At 37.7% G+C, this 25,047-nt stretch overlaps 4 protein-coding genes across 4 annotated transcripts; 3 read left to right on the forward strand and 1 right to left on the reverse strand.

Moving 5' to 3' along the window:
- Window positions 1–63: 63 nt before the first annotated feature.
- LOC133999125 (uncharacterized) lies at window positions 64–2,310 on the reverse strand. Its single transcript, XM_062438292.1, has 4 exons — window positions 2,198–2,310; window positions 1,654–2,010; window positions 1,458–1,564; window positions 64–640 (listed from the first exon to the last, which is right to left on the reverse strand). Exons 1-4 carry the CDS (start codon window positions 2,244–2,246, stop codon window positions 431–433), a joined length of 723 nt encoding a protein of 240 aa, XP_062294276.1. The 5' UTR covers window positions 2,247–2,310; the 3' UTR covers window positions 64–430.
- A 1,456-nt stretch (window positions 2,311–3,766) lies between these two features.
- LOC133999950 (zona pellucida sperm-binding protein 3-like) lies at window positions 3,767–6,115 on the forward strand. Its single transcript, XM_062439298.1, has 10 exons — window positions 3,767–4,150; window positions 4,230–4,345; window positions 4,429–4,532; window positions 4,604–4,778; window positions 4,859–4,976; window positions 5,049–5,131; window positions 5,212–5,381; window positions 5,498–5,656; window positions 5,734–5,859; window positions 5,940–6,115. Exons 1-10 carry the CDS (start codon window positions 3,767–3,769, stop codon window positions 6,113–6,115), a joined length of 1,611 nt encoding a protein of 536 aa, XP_062295282.1.
- A 1,212-nt stretch (window positions 6,116–7,327) lies between these two features.
- LOC133999951 (zona pellucida sperm-binding protein 3-like) lies at window positions 7,328–9,429 on the forward strand. The gene is made up of 8 exons (XM_062439299.1): window positions 7,328–7,717; window positions 7,819–7,934; window positions 8,024–8,127; window positions 8,201–8,378; window positions 8,496–8,613; window positions 8,701–8,786; window positions 9,209–9,282; window positions 9,371–9,429. Exons 1-8 carry the CDS (start codon window positions 7,328–7,330, stop codon window positions 9,427–9,429), a joined length of 1,125 nt encoding a protein of 374 aa, XP_062295283.1.
- Window positions 9,430–15,079: 5,650 nt separating this feature from the next.
- Window positions 15,080–21,553, forward strand: LOC133999952 (sterile alpha motif domain-containing protein 9-like). The gene is made up of 3 exons (XM_062439300.1): window positions 15,080–15,104; window positions 15,259–18,082; window positions 19,753–21,553. The coding sequence occupies exons 1-3, from the start codon at window positions 15,080–15,082 to the stop codon at window positions 21,551–21,553; spliced, it is 4,650 nt and encodes a 1,549-aa protein (XP_062295284.1).
- The last annotated feature ends 3,494 nt before the right edge of the window (window positions 21,554–25,047 follow it).

A 25,047-nucleotide genomic window follows, 5' to 3' on the forward strand; every position in this document is an offset into this window, starting at 1 on the left:
CAGTTGTTACGGTTTTGTGTTGGGATATCGGAGGGTGGGTGAGGTATTTGGGATTAGGGCTGCTTCTTTTTTTTTTTTGAAATATTAAGTAAAAATGTCTGTACTGAGATTTAATGAAAAGTCAGTGGCTTGTAATGTTTTTTTTTTCTCTCTGTATATCTCTTTCTCCTCATAGAATGTGATTGTTAAATGACATGCACCGAAACAAATGATTTCATGAACTATGGAGCTTCTTTCAAATATTAATAAAATAGCATTTTTTTCTTGGCTGTTAAAAATGTGCCATTTGTTTATTTGGTGTTTGTCTCTCTGCGTCTCTTCACTCCAGTGAGATGGAACTTATTTGTAGCTGTGGTATCAGACATTTGCAGAAACGCTGATGTCATCTGTATGTATCTGCAGCAGCATTAGTCTGATACCAGAAGTCACGTCAGGCTCTGAGGGCGAGCTGTCTGGGGCAGGCGTAATAGTTGTCCTGTTGCTGTGTGATGTTGGGGTTAGCATAAACAGGGAAGTTGGCTTCCTCCAGGTGTGAGGGGGCCTCATGGTTATTTTGGGAGGTCCCGGTACTTTGCTGCTTCCTGGTCATTTCCTCATAGATAGGAGGAGGTTGTGGTGTGCTGTGAGGCTTCGCCTTCCTCTAAAACACATCAAGAAACCAGTTTGTGTTCAGAATAGCATTTTAACACATTTCATATTTGTCACATTTCAGTTTGTTTATGTTAGTCTTAACTTTTATATTTTGTTATGGTAACTTGTAATAGTAACACATTTTCCCTAACTTATAATTAATTTAAAGCAAAGGCTTGTTGAGGCCCAGTCAGCAAAATAATGCGCAACAGAATGAGTGGACACAGACGGGAACTTTATAATACAATATCCTTGCAATTAACAGTCATTTGGTGAAGCTCATTACATTTGGGTTTCTTCAGTGCTACAATTGTTTTTAATGGACCTCAGTGGTTATTTTTCAGGCTGTAGTTTGTGACTACTGATCGTTTTTGCAAATTAACTTCATATTGATTTAGAGCAGTTTCCCCTTTTGCCACTTAACATAATGCCACAGATTATGTGACTCTTGCACCAATAATTCCAGCATTAATTATCAGGCCTCTTTGTATAGAAGTTGCCTTGAAAACTCAATACCTAACACAAATGTTTGTCAGGCCTCTATTAAAGCTGACACAGTGATCCATGTTCAACTTCATGTGACTGACTTCTCTTTGTTATTTTATTATTTTGGCTACAGCTGCTGCAAACATTACAGAATTATGTAATTAGACCAAAGAGGAAGACTGGAAAATTGTGACAGAGCCCTCAGCAACTCACAATTCACTGAGAAAAGTTTCAACGGCAGTGTTACTTCACTATTTTGCAAACAAATAGCCCCATAAATGATGCATTGTGTTTCCTCTATTTTTGCTTTGTGAAATATAAAATAAAGCATAAATACTCACACATCTTTCTATGGCCAGGCAGCTGAGTGTGAGCAGAAGAAGCACAACTCCTGTAAAGATGACCAAGAGCAGGGACGGGTAACTTGCAGAACACTGGCATGTTGTCCCTACACCACCAACACACACACCAGTACGCATTAAAATCTGAAGAGGTTTAAACTGCAGTAAAGTACTATGAGGTGTTTCAACCACATACCTGATGTCCCTTGTACTAACAAGAAAACCTTCTGAGAGGAAACGACCATCTGCTCAGAGCTGTTGCCTCTGTAGCTCAGCTCCCACATGTAGAGCCCCGTGTCACTGTGCTGTAAGTGGGATATGGTTACATTGACCCGCAGGGAGTGCAGTCCTCCAGAAGTCTGCAGACGCTCCTTGTGCTCCCAGTGGACCTTGAGCTTGCTGCCCTCAGTCATGGACAGCAGGGTGGTCTGGTTCTGGGCGCTGCGGTGGTACAGGTAGAGGCCCTTCAGGCTGCTGTGTTCCTGCCGACGGGACCAGGAGAGCTCCAATGACTGGTTCTCTGTCAGATTCTTAAATATCACCTCTGCATATGCTGGGGGAGGGGGGAAAAAATCAGTGTCACACAATTGTAGTCTGATGAATGCCTCCCCAATTAATCAAACATGCATGCATACTGTAAACACATCGTTCTGAAGGGGAAATGTTACAAAATCCGCAAAATCCTGACAAAAATCAGTTTTCACAGTTTTTGTTAGTGGTGAGTAAAATGTTCTTCTTACCCTCTAAGAGCTGAATGAAAAGCACAAAGCGCACCAAGCTCATCTTCATGGCCTTTTCAGCGCTGAGATACAGCAAAGCTAGGTCATACTGTACCCCTCATGCTTCCTGTACTTGTGAGACTCTGTCGGCAGTCTCACTATATTTATTGTTCCTCCTCTCAAAGCAGGAAGGGGACCTCATAGCTACAACTGCCTTTAAGAAGCAGCGGTTGATCTTGTACACACTCGGATTGTCTGAGTTTTTCAATCCGCTATCAAGACTTTAAAGCCTTGATCTGCTGTATGTACACCCCTTAAAGATAAGATTAGAGATAAGATTAAGCTAAATTGAAGATTAAACCCTCTTCAAAGGCTTTACCCCATTATATGCTAGTGATATAAACACTTTTTCAGCACCAGAATACTGAAATCTAATGTTGTCTTGAGGGCTTTGTTTCAAAGCAGAGTCAGGTTATGATGGTATTACTAAGAATATCACTTTTGTGCGGTGTCACCAGGTTATGTCTGGTGTAGAGGTGAGAGACAGATCAGACACTCGATAAAAGCAGAAGTTTGGTTGTTGATAATCAGTAGTTTACAACCACAATGCTTTACAGCTGCTTTCCAGTCATTGCAATTTGGTAAATGCAATGACTTTACAGTTTATTAAGTACACCAGCGCAGTATCTTGAGAATTGTGAATTCAACTTTATGATCATTTTTGAGTTGGTTTCAATGCATTTGATTGTCTGTTCTCATGTAGGGGTGGACAAAACATGAAATAGTCTAATAATCCATATATTAACAAAATATTAATGAATAATCATTTTTAGGTAAGGCAATGTATTTGTTGTTTAGCACACTTCAACAACAAGGCCATTCAAAGTGATTTACATAGAAACATAAAATGCTTCAAGCTAGAATATAAAGGCAACACATGGCAAAATAAAAAGACAGTTAAATACAATTAAAAGTGTTAAATTGGAAATAAAATATGTAAATAGACAGATACAAACAGGAGAATAAAAAGTTACAGTGCAGTATAAGATATGAACCCTAAAATTGTGATTTAATACAAAGTAAACCGATTTTTTCTTCTTCTTCAAATAAAAACACACATTTTACTGTTTACTTTTGGAACTTGTCATTTTGGGGGGAGAGGGGAGTGGGGGCAGCAGTGTGTGACATTTATGCACTCCATGGGTTTATATTTTTTTTAAATCTGTATTTCCCTAAAGCATTCTTGCATTTTTAATGTTGATGCACTGTAAGTTAATTATACATTGAACATGAATGTTCACAGAAACAAGCAACATTTTTTGAAATACAATGTTAAATATGTGTGATTGTATAATGTGTATATATTTAGTAAAATCCCCTTGAACTCCATTTAAATCTTAACTGAGAAAAGGCTCAGTGGGTGTTTAACCAACTGAAAGCTGATTAGTAGACAATTGGATTCAGGTGTGCAGTGCAAGTGATTGTCTGCATTAAGTTTAAAATGCTCAAGTGGCCTGACAGTTTAGTTGTCTTGTGGATCAGAGAGGAGCTTTTACATTTTTGGCCACTTTGCTGTTTTAAGAGACATTTATGGAGTCCTTGTTTTTTGGAGTTAAACTCCTTGTTGTACTCTTTTTGTCAGGGATTTATGTTAGATCATCTTTTGCTTTTAGAGAGTATGCTTCAATTCAAAGCCCTCAGTTTAAAGAGAGCCGGAGCTCCAAACACCCTGTGCAGCAGCACCTAAAGGTGCCAGCAAAGGAACGAGAGAAGGTGAACACTATCAGTGTGACTTGCCATCCAGACTCGCTGGAAATTCTTATCAAAGCTGACATGTTTGAGGTTGGAGCGCCTGTTAATGCGGATGAGTTGCGCCTTGGAGTAGAATACAATGAAATCTGTAGAGCTACAGCGTCTTCAAGAGATGAGTACAGAATTGTTGTTGGACTATTGGACTGTGGCACCAAACACTGGGTAACAATGACTTTATTGCAGTTCAGGCATCTATTTGTGTACTATAAACTGTAGTTCTAAATGAATCTGCTGTCCACAGATGACTGAAGACTCTCTGGTGTACACGAATCTGCTCATCTTCTCTCCTGAGGTGTCTGCTGAAGGGGTGATTCGAATGGATGAGGCTGTAATTCCAATTGAATGTCATTATGAAAGGTCTGTCTGCGTTTTTTTTCCCAAGTATCTTTAAAGATCTTTGGGCAACACCTGTATTTCAAAATGTTGGTTTGGTTTCTCAGGAGGTACAGTTTGACCAGTTCTTCACTCATGCCAACCTGGGCCCCGTTCATGTCTACCCAAGCTGCAGTGGAAACCTTGGAGTTTGACTTGAGAATCATGACAAGTGGGTTAAATTCACTTCTGTTGTATTTTTTGTCTTTAATTATACTTACTACTATCTTGATTTTTGTGCAGCTGACTTTTTATATGAACGAGGCTCTAACGTATTTTACCTTGGTGAGCCCATCGGCATTGAAGCCTCTGTCAGAGTTGGACATCACATGGGGCTCCGAGTGTTTATAAGCAGCTGTGTGGCTACACTTGACCCAGACATATACTCTGAACCCAAATACACCTTCATTGAAAATGGGTAAGCACTTGACACACTGTCAGCTGTAGCTTGATAAATTAAGGCATGTATACAATAGTTTTGACTTTTCCCCTCTATAGGTGCTTGGTTGACTCCCAGCTTCCAGGTTCAAGATCCCAATTCTTACCCAGGGCACAGGATGACAAGCTCCACTTGGTCATTGATGCCTTTAGGTTCCACAATGACAACAGGGGAGAGGTGAGGTTGTACTCAAATGGCTTCAGTCATAATTGAATGTCAGTTTCAAAGCTGAAATTTCTGTCCCCACAGCTCTACATCACATGTCACCTGAATGCTATACCAGTAAACTATGCACAAGCACCACATCAAGCATGCACTGTGGTAAATGGAAGGCAAGTGTCATCAAGTCTGAAATGTTTCATGAATTTACACTTCTATGAGCAAGTGTGTGCTGAAAAGTGACATCTTACAGATGGCGGTCAGTTGATGGTAATGACTACTTATGTGGATCTTGTCAAAGCCAAAATGAAGTGGGCCAAACACAAAGTAAACCCAGCAGCTCTGGCAAGTTTACTCCTCGTGGGTTTGGGAAGCCAAATGAAGCTGAGACTTTCTGGAAGAGTGGACTGAAATCCAACAAAGGTACTTCTATTTGACTGTCATACTGGTGCTGACAACACAGTACATGTGTTTCACCATTAGATGTCAGACTTCACAAAGTTGAATTTTTTTTTTTTGTTTCCCCTCATTTTTGTTAGTGTATGAGCAGGAGGCAAGAGTGGGTCCCATGTTAGTCTTGCCTTCCAAGCACAAAAGCGGGCCTCTGCCTGTGGATGAGATCCCTCCAGTCCTCCATAAAATCAGCAGACCTACTCTGTATGGCAGTCAGTGGAAAAGTGGGATAAACCACAAAACTGGTAAGACTTGAACTTTTTTTGGGGGGTCAAGAAAATGACTTGGCAACAAACGTCTATGCTCAATTTGATCATCTTAGATCTGGAGAAGGGACTGCTTCCTGGTCCATCTACCTCAGACCAGGTGGATGACTTAACTGGTGTTTCTGAGCAGAATAAAGATGGCTCCCATGTGGCTCTTAGTGAAAGCAGAACAAACCCAAAAGGTGTGTGTGAAAAGACTACACTAGTTTTCCTTTTTTAAAATGCACTTTAAACATTTAACACTTGTGCTCTGTACTTGCAGATGGAGACTCCACTCCTGAGGTCACACAGAAATCAAAGGCAGCACTGGACACTAACTCCACAGCAGCTCCCAGTGACCCCAGCCCCACCGCTCAGATTGAGGTGGCTGTGACGACGCTGTCAAATGCAACTGCTGCAGAATCTGACCTTTCCAATACAAATGACCCAACGAGATAATAAACAATTTAAAACTACACTTGTTTGCTTTTTGATTTCGACTGAATAGCTTAAGTAATAGTCTGTAGAGAAGTTTCAGTCTGGATGAAGAACACTTAATGAACCTATTTAAACTATCACTGTATGAGGATGGCAACTTAAGTGGTGGTATATACATTCTTTACTTCAATACACTGAGCCACATAGAAACTAAAGGTTTGAGTTGTGCTGGTAAAATGTGGATCCCATAAATACAAACATGGAGGCAGGTTGATGTCCCATACCAACATTTAAAGGACCCAAAATCCTGCACACTGAATCACTTGAACTGAAACCCCTGAGTTAACAGTGAGTTCAAGTGATAAATATGTGGGACTCTTCATATAAGGAGTCTACACACTGTCAAAGATGTCAGTGTTCAAGAACTTCCTTGAAATGCCAAAAATTGAAAGCACACAAATGAACAGTAAAATCATTAGCAAGAAATAAGCTTAAATAGTTTTTCCTGCTGTGCAAAATTGGGGTATGAATTAATTTATTTCTGTATTCATCTCATTAAAGGAAACATGCATTTGTCAATGTTCTGACAATGACTTTTGAAACTGGATTGGAACACTTTGGTTGGTCAAATCTGAGGAATGTGTCTGCTCATACAGTACCACTCTAACAAAAACAGAACCATTACCTACAGTACAGCAACCAAGTGTCTCTTTCCAAAACTGTTCCTGCAATTCAGACAATTCACCAAATTTAGAAAATAAACTATGAATTCCAAAAAGTTTGATCATACTCTGATGTACAAAAATTTCATGCATCAACATAACTTTGTCAGTTGTAATATATAACATATGACAATGTTGCCAACAATGACAAAATGGGGAAACATTTACAATGAATATCAGTTATCTCTGGATTCAGTATTTATAAATCTCACTATTGACATACAAGGAAAGAGCATCAGTGCACTCTTGTTCCCATACAATGTTGAGCTTGGACCAATCACATGCATGTACAACTCAGAGTGACTGCAGCTTTTTTTTTATTCTGCCACATCAGCTAATGAGTAATTGCAGCCAGCTGTCCTCTCCATGTGATTTGATTGGTCTGAACTGAGGAGTGTTTGAGATACTGGGAGAGTTAACTTGAGTGTTTAAGTCTTCTGCATTTGACTTCTTAAATCAACATTACTTTGCCTTCCCAGAAATTCTCCAGTTGTTATAAACAAAGAGGAAAATGGTAACTGGAGGTCACACAGTTTCTCTGGCGCTACTTTTGTTGCTTGCCTTGGTTGTTGCAGATGCCATTCGACCATTGAAAGAGGGACCAATGATCGATTCTGAGGGAAGGGAATATAAATCTGCTATGTCTAGAATTGACGAGGAAAACATCAGCGGACCACAACTCACAAATGACAGATCTACTGTCCATGTACAATGCACAGAAGCATCAATGATCGTTTATATAAAGGCTGACTTGTATGGAAAAGGGCGTTTTGTGTCTCCTGAAGAGTTTTTTTTGGGAGAAGTGGAGCATTCAGAGGGCAGTCGGTGCCAAGCTACTGCTACTAGTGACACTGAATATGTCATAGAAGCTCAACTGCAAGACTGTGGCTCTGAGTTAACCGTAAGTTGGTCATACTTGTTAGTATCACATTGATGGATTCATCCTTGACCTTTTAAATAATCTGCTGTTTCTCATTAAGTTGTTTTTATATTCATCTCTAGATGACTGAGGACGTTGTGATCTACTCAAACAAGCTGATATTCTCACCAGCTGCCAGTTATCATGGCATTACAAGGATGGCCGATGCTGTAGTTCCAGTTTCCTGTCACTATAAAAGGTATGTATGTTTCAATCATTGTCTTGTAGAGAAGAAAGCTTTGCCTAAAGGCTGCGTCACAATGTCTGATCTGTTGCTTACTGGGACAGGACGCACTTAGTAAGCAGTAAAACTCAGCAGCTGCCCCTCACACTCTCCACCCCTACAAAGCCTTCAACGGTGAACTCTGCTTTCTCTCTAGAGCTGATGACCGGTACGTGTGGACTCCTGCATTATTCTATGTTTTTTCTTGATAAGTGTTCATGTAATGATGTCTTTATCTACAGATGACTGGACAAGAGAGATTTTCTCCAGTGTCTTTTATCTTGGAGCCGTCCTGCACCTCGAGGCGTCTTACACTGATCCTGATGCAGCAGCAAGACAACTCTTCATCGACAGCTGTGTTGCCACTCTGACACCTGATGCAACATCAGTCCCCAGATATTACTTTATCGAAAACAATGGGTAAGAGTAGCTAAGTATATAATATGACACTATAAATTTTATATTAATATCAATATCTACAATAAATCAAATGTAAAAACAGATGTAACCCACAGCTGAAACTGACTTCTTCTCCAGGTGCCTCACTGATTCAAAAGAGGAAGGATCAAATACACTGTTCAGACCCCGAATAAGGGCTGATGCGCTGCAACTGGAGCTCGATGTCTTCCTGTTTCATCAGGATCTGAGGAACACAGTAAGCCACTCCTGACCACCATAACTAAACAATTCTTGGAAATGCTTTGAGGCTGTATAATGACACTTCTGTGGTCTCCTCTTTTAGATATTTATCACATGCCAAATGAAGGCTTCTTCTGAAATGTGGAAGAGCAGCCCCATAAACAAGGCCTGCAATCATGTGCATTCAAGGTGATGTTTCTTTTCTATCCCCCTTTTGTGTTTTGTAGCCTTATAACAACCTTTTTCTTTACATTCAAAGCTATGTTTTGCAACTTTCCACCAACAAATATGTTTAGTCTGGCTCCCTCCCTCTAGACTGAGTTAAATAAATGGTAACTTATTGAACATTTAGTGGCAAATAGAAATTTGCTACTAAAGTATTTAAACTCTGCTGATATGTGTAAATGTGTGTAAAAGTGATGGGTGAGCCATCCTGATTAAACCTAAAACCAAGTTGGTCAATATTCATGAATTAGCCGTAACCTGGATTGTAGGTTTAGTCATCTAAGGGTCAGCACTTTTCTACATGTGAAACAATGCCCATTAAAGCAAAACTTTCAAAGCAAAGTAGCCTATATGCTATTAACTATTTAACTTTTTTTTTTGTTCAGATGGGAAAATGTGGATGGGAATGATAGTGTGTGTCAATGTTGTGATAGTACCTGTCACAAAGTTTCTCCTAAAGGTAAGTGTTTTATAGCTCAGAGGAATAGGACCTTGTATTTATGTGCTGAGGCCCAACACATATTCTCATATTCTGATTACTCTTTCAGATATTTTGGTTTGTGGCACTGTGACTCTTGGCCCTTTGATGATTTTCCCCAGCAAGTAGCCAGAAGATACATGGACAATAAACATTTAAACCTTTTGAGTGTTTTTTTTCTGCTTTGGCATTGACATTGAAATGAATTATGCAAGAACAAAGAGGACATAATACTGTTGAGTTAAATCTTGTAGTTCCCCTTCAGTCACTTTAACAAAGTAATGTCAACAAGATACTAGAGATACAAAAGAATATAAAACCAGTGTTCAATGTGCCTGAAATAGAATTTCCCTGGGTAAAAAAGTATGGGTGATATGGTATGACTCATTTGGTAGTCCAGTATAATTGTGTAAAGCAAACAACACTAAAGAAAATGATTCAATCAAATCAAAGGTATGACCCCATCTCTTATCACTCCTTGCATACTCTGGTCAACAACTTTAATGCCTGGTCACGTATTATAAAGTCATAAGTCTTTTTATCCTGTGAAAAGATCTGGATTTCTTTATTACCTTATAATCATATACCCTTAATCAAAGATAGCCTGATTGGTTACCACTTCTTAAACAATCCTAGAGCAACTGGAGAGGTCATGGCATGGCTCTTCTTTTTTATAAATATGAATATTCCTATATTGACCTTGAGCTGTTCAGTTCTTTTTCACTATACTACATAATTTAAGAAAACCTCCATGTTTGTGTTTAATAATCTAGACCTCCCTGATCAGATTAGTTTTATATTTATGAAAAACCATTTGAGAAATTTCCAAAATGGTCTTAAAATAATAGTACAGAAACTGCTCTCCCTAAGATGTATCATTATCAGTTGATTGTTGAGTTTTGATTGTCTACAGGCATGTTATACTGTGACAAACATATTGAGGATATGTGTTCAGTAGAGTCTTAGTAAAACATAAACTACTAGCAAACTGTTTGATTATTCTGTAGTGAGTGAAACATTGCATGATGTAGGTGTTTATATAAAAATATCTGTCCTGTAAAGTATGTTCAGAGACACTCCCATTACAAAGCAAAAGACAAGGGGAACAGGTATTTCTTGTACTGGCAGCATCAATAATAAGGAAATAGGCTAGCCGGAACATTACAGTCATTGTCCACAAAATTAGAATACTGGCAGGTGCAATGACATACTGTAAGGTAAGCTTTGGGGTGAACACCACTATTTATGTGTAGTTTTGTTTGATTTATCCCAATACAAAAAATTCTTCTTTTTTTTTTTAAATATTGCAAAAACTGAAATTGCACTTATGTGAATACACAGTAACTTTCCAGATGACTGAAGAAGAGACATACGCAGCCAACTGCGGTTGGAATCCCTGTCCTTTGCTGCATGTCACATCCCCTCTCTCTCTCCCATGATTTCCTGCCTCGTCACTGTCAAATAAAGGTGTCTATGCTGGTAAAAAAATATATTCTTTAAAAAGTCATTTTTTAAATTCCATTTCCACCTATCACAGTCCTCAAGTATATCTGGTTATTTTAACATGTCTATTTTTAATCAGTAATTATGTTCAGAATAGGGTACACATTTTCTAAGAGCCATTTCTTTGTAGTGGATTAAAGTCCTCATCTCTTCACAAGTTAGATTAGAGTAGTCATCAGCTCCTTTGACCTGTATTGTTACCTGTGTTTGCTTTACTAAATATATATATATTTTTTTTTACACTCACACAATCATACATATGTACATACATACATACATACGTGTGTTTTTTTAAATGTATTATGCACATTTTATTATTCTTCTTCTGTGTTTTACAACCTTTTTAACTATTGTTCTGGTGTAGTGATGTTTCAGACTGTTGTAATTGTATAAGTGGAGTGACAAACAACTTGAATGTGAGCCTACATGGTAAATTCAAACTATCCAAGCATGACTTACCATCCTGTGCAGGGGGAGCTGGCTGCTCTTCATCACTACTGCTGTAGTGCTGCTGACTTGACTGGGCCTTTTCACTGCTGCTTGTAGAAGCTGTGGCTGGCTCTGATTCTTTTCTTTTTTTTTGAAGAAGCTCTTAATATCTCTGCTTCTCTTCATATTCTCTTAATATCCCTGGGGGAAATGTAATTCAATCACTCAATCAGTCAATTCACTTTGAAGTAATAGCTATAACTACAAACGCCAAGCAGGATCATTGTCAGATTGGGTTAGAATCAGTGTGCAAAATACAGGTGTTCGTGGGGCTCTGGAACCCCTTAAATAACCGCTTTGACTCCATTAAAATGTCAAAAAAGAAAGGAGGTGTCAACAATGTGCCTAATTATGTCTATTTATAGGATCTACAAAGGTTTATTTTTACATAACTACCACTCTTCCCACTCACTTTTAATAACACAATTAACACATATTGCATCTCAAGCATTTGTGGCATTTGAATGGAACAAATAAATAAGTCACAGCTTGTTCTGTTATAGCTACTTAAATCTAGACTGTCACACTATATTTCACACACTGGTTGGCCAAAAATATAACATTAGCTCTATTGAACACACACATCTGCAAAAAACACCCTCAGTCTTCAGTCCAGAAAACATCGTTTCATATTTCATGGCGGTATCCAAATAACAATTAAAAAAACAAAACGCTAACGTTAAATGCTTAACTTGGTTGGCAGGCTGCTAAGCTAGTGTAGTGTAGTTCGTCTTTTAGCTGCTACTTAGTGCTGGATAAAGTTTTCCTACACATTCAGAGGGAAATGCGATATAACTAAACATTAAATTACCATACCTCTCAATCAAGTCTTTATCGTTGTTGCATTGTTGACGTTGTCACTGTGACCGTCCTCCTGTTTCACGGACCAGCAGCAGGTGCAGCGCGCTCATCTCATTGGTCAACTGACCTGCATGGCCAAACGTCCGCTGAGCAGAAATCAGCTCTCACAGCCTCAGTACGACCATTACTGTGTTAGTTAAAAATGTCAAACTGGCCCTAAATCAGTTGATCAGCTGTCATCATTGATTGACAGCATTTCTCTTGTTTCTTGTGTTGACGAACTTGACCAACTACCTATCAGATCTGGGGTGGTCACAGGGGTGGCCAATGAGCTTTCAGGGGTGGCCCCGGCCACCCCTGAATCGCCATTGCACATTACGTAATCAAATTACAGGTACATTTAGTAACAATGGGGATTATTTAGCAGGATTACAATATTAAAACACATTTTACAATAAAGAACAATATACTACCATGCGCAGTACTTATTTAAAGTAACCCTCCCACCACAAACAAAACATTCTTTTCTGCAGGTGTATATAAATAAATGCAAACATTGCAAGATGCTAATAGCAATCAGAGTGATTTAAAATAGCCTACACTAAAATTGATCTGGTGTTTAAAATCAGTTTTGTCTTTTTTGTGGTTTAAATTGTCCCGTTTTCTACTGCAGAAAAGATTAAGGCCCACAATATACATATTAATTATTCCCAAATATTTCCCCAGTAGGCTATATGTAGGAACAAGAGAACAAAATATGTGAAGTTGGGGAGTATGTTGATAACAATCGGGGAACTTTAAATAAAAATATATTAATATTGTGAATAAAAATAATTTATACTTTTAAAAAAAACGGGTACCTGTTCCCATATTACAGGGCTGTATGACCTACTGAGCAACTATCTGACGTTGGGGCAATTATTTAAAGAGAATTTACTGGAAGTACAGGTACTGAGTATAATATTACATAGGCCTATAGTATGACCATTACTGAGCAACAAAGGTTACATGTTACATAGCCTACAGTAGGCTACAGTAACAGGACATATCATCTCTCACAACTGGCTTTGGTGTTAGACATTTCAGGTTTTCAGTTGAGCTGTAACTGTGGGAGCATTAGGCTAGTACTTTATTATTTAATTTCCTCATTATTGGGGGCACCACCTCATTTTTAGTTAGTGCCAGGAGGAAGCACTAACTCTTGTGCAACTTAATCAATGAATCAGTCTCATAACCACTAACTCTTGTTCCACTAAGTGATCTAGCCTACTCCTTATTCATAATTATGAATGCAAAGGACAACATTGATTAAGACATTTGTAGCTAAATATAAGGTAGTCAATCCATTAAAATATTTAATCGCATGATTGTCATGAGTTAACTCGCCATTAATTGCAAATTAATCACACTTTTTTTCTAAATGTACTTTAAAAAGGGACATTCTTCAAGTTTTTAATACTCTTAATAACATGGGAGTGGATACATATGCTGTCTTTCTGCAAATGTATGTTTATTATTATTGAAACAATCCAGAACAATGAAATACTGCTGTCAGTTATGATATTAGTTACATTCTCTCACCCCTTCACACACACAGTCCCTCTCTCTCTCCCTCTCTCTCACCCTCACACACACACACACATACACACACACACACCTAGTGGTCTGCCTTTAACAGGCAGGAGGAGGTCTCTCTGTATCAGCTGCTCGGCCAACAACTGGTATTTGAGACTCGACATACTTCGTAAAGTAAATTACTTTGGTCTTGTGGATAGAACATCTGGCAGGGCTTTGGAGCTGAATTTGCCATTCATAAGACTCTTTTCTTTATCCATTTCTGCTGCATCGCTTCCTTATTTCCAAACTACAAGCTGGGACAAGGGTCAAATAGAACGTGCTCGCACGTTAAAAGAAATAACGCCATTAAAATGAATTTGCATTTTGACAGCCCCTACTAAATACAAAGGACATGATATACTTGGAATAACATACAAACGAATAACGGCTGTAAGTGATATAACAAACAAATAGAATAAAGAAAATTGTTCAGAAATAGTTGCTCGAAGTGTGTGACTCAAGGCCAACACATTACAACCGAGTAACCCAGTTCCTCCTAAATGTCAGATTGTTTCTCAGTAGGTCATACAAACTCTGTAATATTAGAATAGGTACTGATTACTTTCAAACAAAAACTTACAATATAAATTATTTTTAATTCCAATATTATTACCTCTGATTCCCTTACTTCACATCTTGTTCCCTTGTACCAAAATGTATGCATCGATATGTAATGTACAGAATTCCACTGTAAATTGGGAATAATTACCCTGTTTTGCAGGCCATAACCTAGCACAAAACCCAAAATGTTGCTTGCTTTATCCTACATTCTCTATCACGTTTTTATATCTTCTTAATTGCAAATTAGAAAATTATAAAGAATTCATGAGACTGGAGCGATTTGAAGGAACTAATTTATCCAATGCATCTCAAATGTTTCTCATATGTTTTCTCAGCATATTTATACTTCGTTTTGTTTTTGTTAAAAGGGCAAGATTATGAAAACTTCACTGCTGGTGTCATTTCATTTAATGACTTAACTAGTTTTGCATGAAAACCAAGTAAACCTCATAATTGTCAGCAAAAATGTTATTTTTAATTTAGATATGAAAAAGGCACAAAGTAAACAAAATAACATGCTATCACTAAATTCAAATGTTGTTCTGTCCTACCAACACTGTCATGACCAATTGATAATATGGCAGTGCAACACTGTATGCATTAAAACTGGCATAGTTCATCAGTACTTAATCTAGTACAAATTCAAATGTGTGCTAATATCTCGTTCCCTTTTGTCACCAACAGTGAAAACGGAAGATCCACGTGGTAAGTGTAATCTTTGGTCTATTATAAACACGTTTGTTGTTTAATTTACAAAATCAAAAATGTAGCTAATAAATGTACTATCCACAGCAACATCCATACAAAAATGGAAAACACTTCTTCAGAGATAGGTGAGTATTAAAATGGCTTGTTTACAACAGTATGGGGTTATAATGATTAAATAGTACATGTATAATTAGTTTCCCACAGTAAAATAGTCACTGAACTATTTGCACTAAACTGCCATTTTATGACACTTGATTTAATATTTACTGTATTCCACAGAATGGCAAAATCTCCCCTATGACAGATGGACAGAATGTCATGTGAGCTCCTGGTTGAGATGTATTGGAATAAAAGAGAACCACATAGTAAAACTGGCAGAGGAGGAGGTGACAGGACCAGTTATCACAACTCTACAGAGGGAATTCCTCAGCAACACAATTGGAATGAAAGGTGGCCAAATTGAACACCTACTCAAGAAAAGAGATGATCTTTTAAAGTCAAAACCAAACAAAGTGAAAAAAGAAAGTGATTTAAGTGAAAAAAGTAAAGATGACATAAAAAAGGAGTTGTTACTTCCAGAACAAGAACCAAACCCCTCTACACAAAAACCTTGTGAAAGAGCAGAAAGAGAGAATACTACTACAGAATGCAGTGACCACTCAACTTCTACAGGAATGACTTCATCTTTCTGCAACTATCAAACATTTGACCAGCGTGAACAACACTACAGATATGTCAAACATGATGTGCTTCCTCCAGAAACAGGGATCGAAAACATGATTGTTCCATGTCATGAATATAAGTCACTAGAGAATGCACACAAACTAGACTCAAAAAGGCTACAAACAAAATTAGCAAGTGAGGTGTTAAGATTTACATGTGCATGCATGAATATGCGAACCAATGGAACAATTCATTTTGGGATAATGGATAAAATAAGAGGCAAACACCGGCATGGTGAAATTATAGGAATACCTATCTGCAATCGAGAAGATTTCGTGGATGCGTTAGACTACATTGAAAAATGCTTCAAAGGATCAAGTCAACAATCTGATGCTAGGAAATGCATAAGAAACCCTCGATTCATTGAGGTAATTGACAAGGAAACTACTGAAAAAACATGGGTCATTGAATATGATGTTGTCCCCAAAGCAAGCACTGTAAAAGATAAACTTTACTATGTTGGTCTCCCAAAATTCTCTGAGAAGGACAAAAAAGTCAAATGTGAAGAGAAAGTTCCCTATCACAGAGTGGGAGCCAAAACACCCCGCATACATGATGATGACTTTTTTAATTTCATTAAAGGACTGACAGAGAAAGACCAACAACGAGAGGAGGCAGAATCTTCAAGCAATCAAACAGCTGTTGACTTTAAAGAGGACCAAAAGAGGAAACTCTCCATCCTCTTAACATGTGGAAAAACACACATGGACAACTCTCTGTTTTACATCATTGTGAGAAACAAATTTCACCCAGAGCATCTTGACAGCATAGGCTTCTTGGTTAACATGAATCTATTTTGTGTGTTTGATTTTGACCCTGATTCAAAGACATCAGGTCTCTGTGCTAGATATAAGGAGCATAAGCCTGCAACCCCTCGCTTTCTTGATGACTACGCCATGAAAACTGCTGACTTCATAAATTCTTTACAGCTTTTTGAGAGAACAAGCTGGATTTTCTGCAATGGAAGAAACAACTTCCCTGGTGGAGACCAAACCTGCGATGAAAAAACCTGGATCAAAACAAGAAAAAAGAAACTGAAAAAAGCAGTGTCGGTCATCTGCAATGAAATCCTTCCGAGGCATTCATTTGTAGTCCTCTTCTTGCTCATGTCTGATGTTGAGCAGCCTCTTGTTGAGACATTCCATGAATTCTATGCAGAGATGAATGGAAATGATTTTTTGGCAGTCGTATCAGAGTCGAAGGAAAACTACAAAAAGTGGTCAAGTCTTGCACAGGTGTCTTGTGACATGTCTACACTTAAAGAGATCAGCATTGTTGAAATGCCACTGAGTCATGTAGATGCCACAGTTCAAAGCATTCAGCTTTCAAAGAATCAATCCACAAGGACATTACCCGTCTTAAATGGCGGAAGATGCTTCTTAAAGTCAGTTGAAGAGGCCTTGCTAGATTCTTTGGAAATCATCAGTGTTGACCAGTGTGATGATACAAAACTGGAGATCATGAGTAAGGATGAAATCGAACAAATTGAGAGCTACTTCTGTCAAGGGGGAAAGATAGACTGGATCAACTTCTGGCTTGCTGACAAACACAAGTGTGGAGATATCATAAAGAGGGATGCCTACCAAGAAGCATACAAAATCCTGGACAACATAGCACAGCATACCAAAGTCATACGTCCCATAGAAAGTGTGAACATATACCACCAACCTGGTAGTGGTGGAAGCACAGTGGCACGACAGATCCTCTGGAGTTGGAGGACAAATGTACGATGTGCAGTTGTTAAACAGTGCAAGGAAATCACAACTGTGTGTGATCATGCCGTGAGACTGAGGGAACACGATGAGAGAGACCAAAATAACTGTCTTCCAGTACTCCTACTGTTGGAAGATCGTAATGCAGATTACATAGATGATCTCAGACAGGAGCTTGGAAATGTCATTGCAACCAAAAAAATATGTCAGTCTGTGGTGTGCTTCATCCTGCTCATCTGCAACAGGTCAAATGACCCAGGAAAAATGTGCAGAGCATCGTCATCTCAAACAGTAGCAGTCACACATGAGTTGACACCGGCAGAGAAGCCTTTGTTCACAAAAAAGCTTGAGCAACTCAAACAGCATATTCATCCAGACTTCATCCTCACATTTGTGCTGATGAGTGAAGAGTTCAGTAAAAGTTACATTAAGGGTTTTGTGAAAAACCTTTTTGATAACATTGATCATTCATCACTTTTGACTCGCCTCATCAGATTTGTAGCTCTCTTAAATTGCTATGTGGAAGATTCATACATATCTGTGTCACACTGCGAAGCATCTCTTGGCATAGCTACCATTGTGGATAGAGCTAAATATCATGCATTTGTGGATCATCTCTCTGAAGAAGCTAGGCTTCTTTTCATCCACCTTAGAGATGCTTCAACACATACAGTCATGTGAAAAAATTAGGACACCCTATGAATACCTGTGTGTTTTTTAACATATTTGGACATATGGATATTTAATATCAATTTTAACAATACTGACACATTCAAGTAAATAAACAATTAAAACTGAAGAAAATACTTTTTAAAACTTTCTGTAAAATGTAATTTAAAAAAAATGCAATTTCTGGTGAGGAATAAATTAGGACACCCCCATATTCATTCCCACTTAAAATAGCTAAAATTACACAGAGGTGTATCACATTAGGTGCAAATGATCAGAACATTGTTATTCAGTATTTCGAAGGAGGCTTGCCCTATTTAAACCTCAGACATTTAGTTTGGTGTGCCCCTGACTGTTGAAATGAGAGTGAGCCCCATGGTGAGATCGAAAAAAACTGTCTGATGCCTTCAGAAAGAAGATTGCAGCAGCTTATGAGTCTGGTAAGGGATTTAAAAAGATCTCAAAATAATTTGAAATCAGCCATTCCACTGTCCGGAAAATAGTCTACAAGTGCAGGACATTCAAAACAACTGCCAACATGCCCATGTCTGGCCGTCCAAGCAAGTTCACCCCGAGAGCAGGCCGCAAGATGCTAAAAGAAATCACCAAAAACCCTAAAATGTCATCACGGGACCTACAGCAGACTCTTGCTACTGTTGATGTGAAAATGCATGCCTCTACAATCAGAAAGAGACTACACAAGTTTAATTTTCATGGGAGGTGTGCAAGGAGGAATCCTTTGCTCTCTAAGAAAAACGTGAAGGCCAGACTGAAGTTTGCCAGAGAGAACATAGACAAAGACCAGGACTCCTGGAATAATGTTCTTTGGACAGATGAGTCTAAAATTGAATTATTTGGACACCAGAACAGAGGACATGTTTGGCATAAACCAAAATACAGCATTCCAGGAAAATAACCTCATACCAACTGTGAAGCACGGAGGTGGAAGTGTCATGGTTTGGGGATGCTTTGCTGCAGCAGGACCTGGCCAGCTCACCATCATAGAATCCACCATGAATTCTACTGTGTATCAGAGATGGCTTGAGGAACATGTGAGACCATCGGTAAAATAATTAAAGCTGAAGCGGAACTGGACCCTGCAACATGACAATGTTGGCGAGTCGAGGCGAGTTGTGCTGGAACTGTGTAGTGGAAAAGCGCCAAATGACCCAAAACATACCAGTAAATCCACCAAGGACTGGCTGAAAACTAAGAAATGGAGAGTCCTGGAATGGCTGAGTCAAAGCCCAGATCTTAATCCCATTGAGATGCTGTGGGGTGTGGGGAACGGGCTGTACATGCAAGAAACCCCTCAAACATCTCACAGCTGAAAGAATTCTGTGTTGAGTGGGACAAAATTTCCTCAGATCGATGTCAGAGACTGGTAGATGGCTACAAGAAGCGTCTAACTGAAGTTATTTCAGCCAAAGGGGGTAACACTAGCTATTAGGGGGTAGGGTGTCCTAACTTTTTCCTCAATTAGAATATACATTTTTGTTGATATCTTTTGTTTAATGAGTAAAACAAGGTTAATTTTTGTTGTTTACCTGCAATTGAATCACGTTCTTTTCCAGAGATAAATAACAATGAGATTATACATCGATATGTGAACATTTTTTAATAAAGAACTGAATATTTAATGGGGTGTCCTAATTTTTTCACATGACTGTATATCATCAATACGGATTATTCACCCACGAGTGGCAAAGGAAATTTTGCATAAGCTGTCTGCAAATTTGCCTCAGAGTGATATTGCCATGGATCTCATCAATGACAAGGTACTTATCAATCATAGGTTCAACAGAGATGAGTTCCTGAAGTTTATCAGAGCTCTTTTCATCAAACGCAACAAAAAGAGCAGAGGGGATTCTAAAGACACAGCTTTTTCACCCCTTATTGAGCATGTCAGCAAAAACATAGGTGATGTTCAGAAAGCTGTTGATCTCTTGAAAGCTGCTTACCTAGCTTTAGGAAAAGATGCATACGTGGCACAACAACTTGCCCAGCTGCTTTACACAAAGTTGAGATTTGAAGAGGCCCTGGAATGGGCAGAGGAAGCAAAATTTCTTCTTCCATATGATACATTCGTCCTTGACACACTGGGACAAGTTTATAAGAGGTGGTTTTACCACTTGTATGACACTCTTGAAGAAAAAGAACCATCACCTGAAAGGGGAACTGAAATCATACACATTGCCCTTAAAGGAATTTCTGCCTTCAGGGCCTCAGAAAAAACTCCAAAGAAAGAGACTGTTAGCCTTAACAGTTCATACTATGGAGAGGTAGATGTTTGCTGCAGGCTGCTAAAATTCCTGTCAGGTGTTGATGTTTTTTCAAACAATACTGGGAAATCAGAGTTGATGCAGTACTTGTTAACAGACTACATACCAGCAGAGGTCAAAAAACCCTGGCAGATGTTTCATCAGCAGTTGAAAGGATTACAAAAGAGTTTGGGTCATGCACTTGAGTGCATTTCTGAAGACCTCAGCTACTTTCAAACTGATATTAGCGAGGAGGATGAAGAGCTTGATGCAAGGGACCCAGAACAAGTATATAATCCTAGAGAATGGTTGACAAGGAAGAGTGCTGTATATGCTGGCTTTTTCTGTATTATACCAGATGAGAGTGTCCAAGCAGCTGAAAGCAACAGCACTGACGTTGCTGGTCCAGCTAAAAAGCTTTCTGCATTCCAAAGACAGATGAAGACCTACAAGCTCGGTGGAGGAAATGTTACATCCATCCTCTCATTACTTTATGACAAGGACCCACAGAGAGCTGGAAAAAAACTTGAGACAATAATCAGCATGTACCCAGAAAACATGACATGGAATGACCTGGACCAGACAGAGCTTGCAAACTTCATCTTTTGCCAAATAGCTCTTAACTGTACTCTACCTGGGTCCTCAAAGCTCCTGTCCCTTGAAAAGCTTCAAGAACTCAGCAAAAGATTTATTACAAAGGGGAAAAACATGTCATCAGCAAGTGCTCTCTTCCTTCTCTCCCTTCTTTTTTGGCCTGAGACTAGCGGTGAACTCAGTTCTGCAGGTAGTCGGATCCTTTTATCAGCCATTGATGCACTTCAGAGAATCTATGAGCAAAAAATCAAACACGTGTCTCCAAGGAAAAGCAGAATCGTGACCCACTTCTTTCTGGCAAAGGCAAAAGGTCTCAACAAGATTGTCCACAGAATTGCAATTGAAAAGCAGATTAAAGGCACTCTAAGTGAAAGAAAGCTGCAATGGCTTGGAGGGGAAGTATGGAAAAACAGGGAAGTTGTGCAGTTACTGAAACGTGTTGAAGGATGGACTGAAAATGGAAACTTAATTGTCAAAGGTGGAACCACCGACAGCAAGATTAGGGTCTTTCCTCGATATTCTGCCTCCCTGCCAAATGGAAATGAAAATGTCACCTTCTACTTGGGCTTTTCATTTGATGGAGTGGTTGCCTCTGACATACAAATAATGGAGTAATTTTAGATGCCCCCAAATGCACTTCTCAAGATCTGCATAAATCAGTGCTAAACTACAATAGCCCTTAGACTCAAAGCCACAAAGACTTTGGTAGGCGCTGCCTGGTTCATATACGACAACTACTAACAACTGAAATTAGTCTTTGCATTTGTATAGCAAACAAGAATTTCATTTGAATCACACCTACCATTTTGTAATATATGTCAGGGTTGAAGTAAAGACATTCAGAACTCTGAAGAATAGACAATCAACAAAATATTTTCTCTGAGTAGCTAAACTATAATATCAGATTCTTTCCCAAGGAAATATGAAATAGCCAGAGTACGAAGCATTGTAAATAGTTTTGTTTTATTTTCACCTTTTATACACAGTATATTATGGTTGGTTTTTTTTACCTTTTCATACACAGTATTTACATTTTTAACATTACTATATTTTCAGTTTTATACTTGCTTGTATTTTATTTAATGATCTGAGAAGTCTAATTGAATTGTACCAGTAAACAAACAGTCTACCTTGTGCTTGTGTATTATAAAACAGACTTTTATGAATTATGATTCTAAAGAAACATGACTTGTGGATATTGAGGTATAAAAATGACCATGAAAGCATGAGAGATACTCCTTTTGAAAATGGGATCCAAAAAGACTTGAAGTGATCTCATTTAAATATTATGGAGCCAGAATAAGAAGTGCTTTAACTAGTTCATGACAACTTCTTTACACAGAATGTTCATTTGAAATCATTTTGAACGTTACTATGTTTTCAGTTTTATATTGTTTGTACTTTTTTTTAATTAAGTGTAATTGAATTGTACCATCAAACAGAAAGTCTGCCTTGTTTGTGTATAATAAGAAACAGACAATATTATGAGATTGGAAATATGAGATTTTTGTATAAAGTTCATTTGAGGCATTATAGATGTGCAGAACATCTGACATAAATATTCCTGCAAAGTTTCATACACTGAATCTTGCAGGCATTTTGTTTTTTCTAATATATGTGATAACAGCAATGTTTATAGATGTTGTCTAATGTTGCAAAATATTTGTTAATATCCACTTTGTTATAAACACTTTTGTATACACAAAGATGTATCCAATGACACAGCTTTTACTGACGTATGATTCAAAAACATGACTTGTGGATATTGACAGGGCTATCAAAATTATCATGAATGCAAGAGATGTATTCCCTGCTCAAATAATTTAACAATTTAATTTAAAAACTTTAAATGATCTAATGAAAAAAAAATTATTAGATTTTTTATACAATATGTACATTTTGAATCATTGAGTATTACTATATTTTCAGGGTTACTGTTTCAATATTTTTTTCATAGTTTCAATACTTCTTTGTACTTTTATCTTTTTTAAATAAGTGTAACTGAATTGTAACAGTAAACAGAAAGTCGGTCTTGAGTTTGTGTATAATAAAAAGCAGATATGAAATTGTAAATATTTTTTGGTTGGTCAGAACATCTGACATTTCAATCTTCCTGTAAACAATGTTTCATATACTATACTAATACTATCCTTTTTCCCCCTAATAAATATGATCATCTCACTTTCCTCCTTCAGATAGTTTGTTTTCAAAATAGCTTCATATTTAAATAGAATTTAGAAATATAAAGCTATTTAATTAAAACAGAGCCACATGATGTTTCATTATTCAATAACAGAGGGATATGGGTTAAATTGCTCATGAAAGCTGAACAGGAAATGCAGGCATACAAGACCATGCATCACACACAAGGGCCTTCACCAAACTTACTTCAAGTTTGGGGACGTTGTGATCCAACAGCATGTGTGCTGCAAAGGCACCTGATAATGAAAGACAAAAAATTATCTCAGCTTGGAAGCACTTACATAGTTATGTTTTGTTTTTTTCTACTGATCTTATATTTGTATCGACTATTAGATAGCTTATAAACATCTGCTTCCCTATATGTAGTTATACAGTCCCGGCCACGTCATTAGGTACACTTGTGCAATTTAATTCAATCAAATACAACTCTGCTATAAATTATTTTCTTTTTTTTTAGTTTATACATTTTCTGTTTTTATTGACATTGTCAAAAAGGTGATGATTCCACTTTGTTTACTACTGAAGTCGTAATAAGTGGTGGTGGTGTACTGGGGTGAATTATATTGAATGGTGTTACTCATATTTTGCCCTCCACATGTATGTTCATGGAGTTGACACCACTCACTAAAACCTCAATAATAAACAAAGTATAATTATCACCTTCTTGACAATGTCAACAAAAAAAATGTATTGGTTTATAAATGTATAATCTTTAGCAGAGCTGTTGTATTGGATCACGTTAGATTGCAAAGGATCTAATTATCAAATTAGACCCATATCAATACTGCTTAAGATATACTTGGATCTTTAGAGGTACTGAGCTGATCAGTTTCTGTAAGAAACCAATTTTTCCACTCAAATAAATAAAGTTAAGTATTGAGGGACAAACCTGAAATCTGTGTTTTTAGAGAACTGGATATTTTTGAATGATAGTTTTTTTTTTGTATAGGTAATTGCTCTAGTAAAAAGAAAACCGTTTCATGTTTCCATACTGTATTAAAAGAGAAAGGGACACTTAATACGTTGTACAGTATATAATAAAGTATCTTTACTGCCTGGATTACCTTTCTCTTTTTACAATGTGGCGACTTCACCAACACACCTGTTACAAAGACTACTCAGATGTGCAAGAGTGTTTTTGATGTTTGGTACTACTAGCAGTGTGATAACACAACATTATAACTTTATCACAGTAACTATTTGCAGTTTCCAAGTTTGGCACAATGAGAACATTACAGAAAAACATCACAAAGACAAATCAGAGTTTATGAACGGATTTATTCAAAGATAAAACGGTGACATTCTGACTGTTGCACAGAAATTACACAAAAATCCTGTATAGTTCTTTTAAAAAGGGACATATCCTGAAGCAAATATTCACAATAGAGCTTCAGTTTTCAACGTAACTTACAGTTGAAACCGAAAGGAAATATCCCTGCAACCAGAGCTTTAAATCAACCCAGTACCTTTTTGTTGTCAGAAAATATATGACATACTGTAACTACAAGCAAAAGAAAATGCGTTAAATCTTTCCATAGTAATGCAAGTAAAAAGATTTATACTGTAACTCTTTGTTGTGTGAAAAAAAAAATCCAATAATATTGATTTTCTTACACAGTGGGGAAATAGAACAAAAATGTTCCAAACTTTAAATGGATTATCATATTTAACATGAGATAAAGAGCCAATACTTACCAGTGAAGACTCTGCCTGTATTATTTGTGTAAAGCATTAAATCACTGGCTTATATAAATAAAGGTTATTCACACCGAACACTATGTTGTTTAGACACTAAGCTCCAAATTAATTATTAGACTTTTTGGCCCAAGGTCTTTCTCGAGATCATAATGAATAACTGACTGTCATTAGTGTAAAATGCTTAAGCATTGTGGGCTGACTTTTGTTTT

The sequence above is a fragment of the Scomber scombrus genome, chromosome 18 (assembly GCF_963691925.1).
Source record: "Scomber scombrus chromosome 18, fScoSco1.1, whole genome shotgun sequence".
Lineage (NCBI taxonomy): Eukaryota > Metazoa > Chordata > Actinopteri > Scombriformes > Scombridae > Scomber > Scomber scombrus.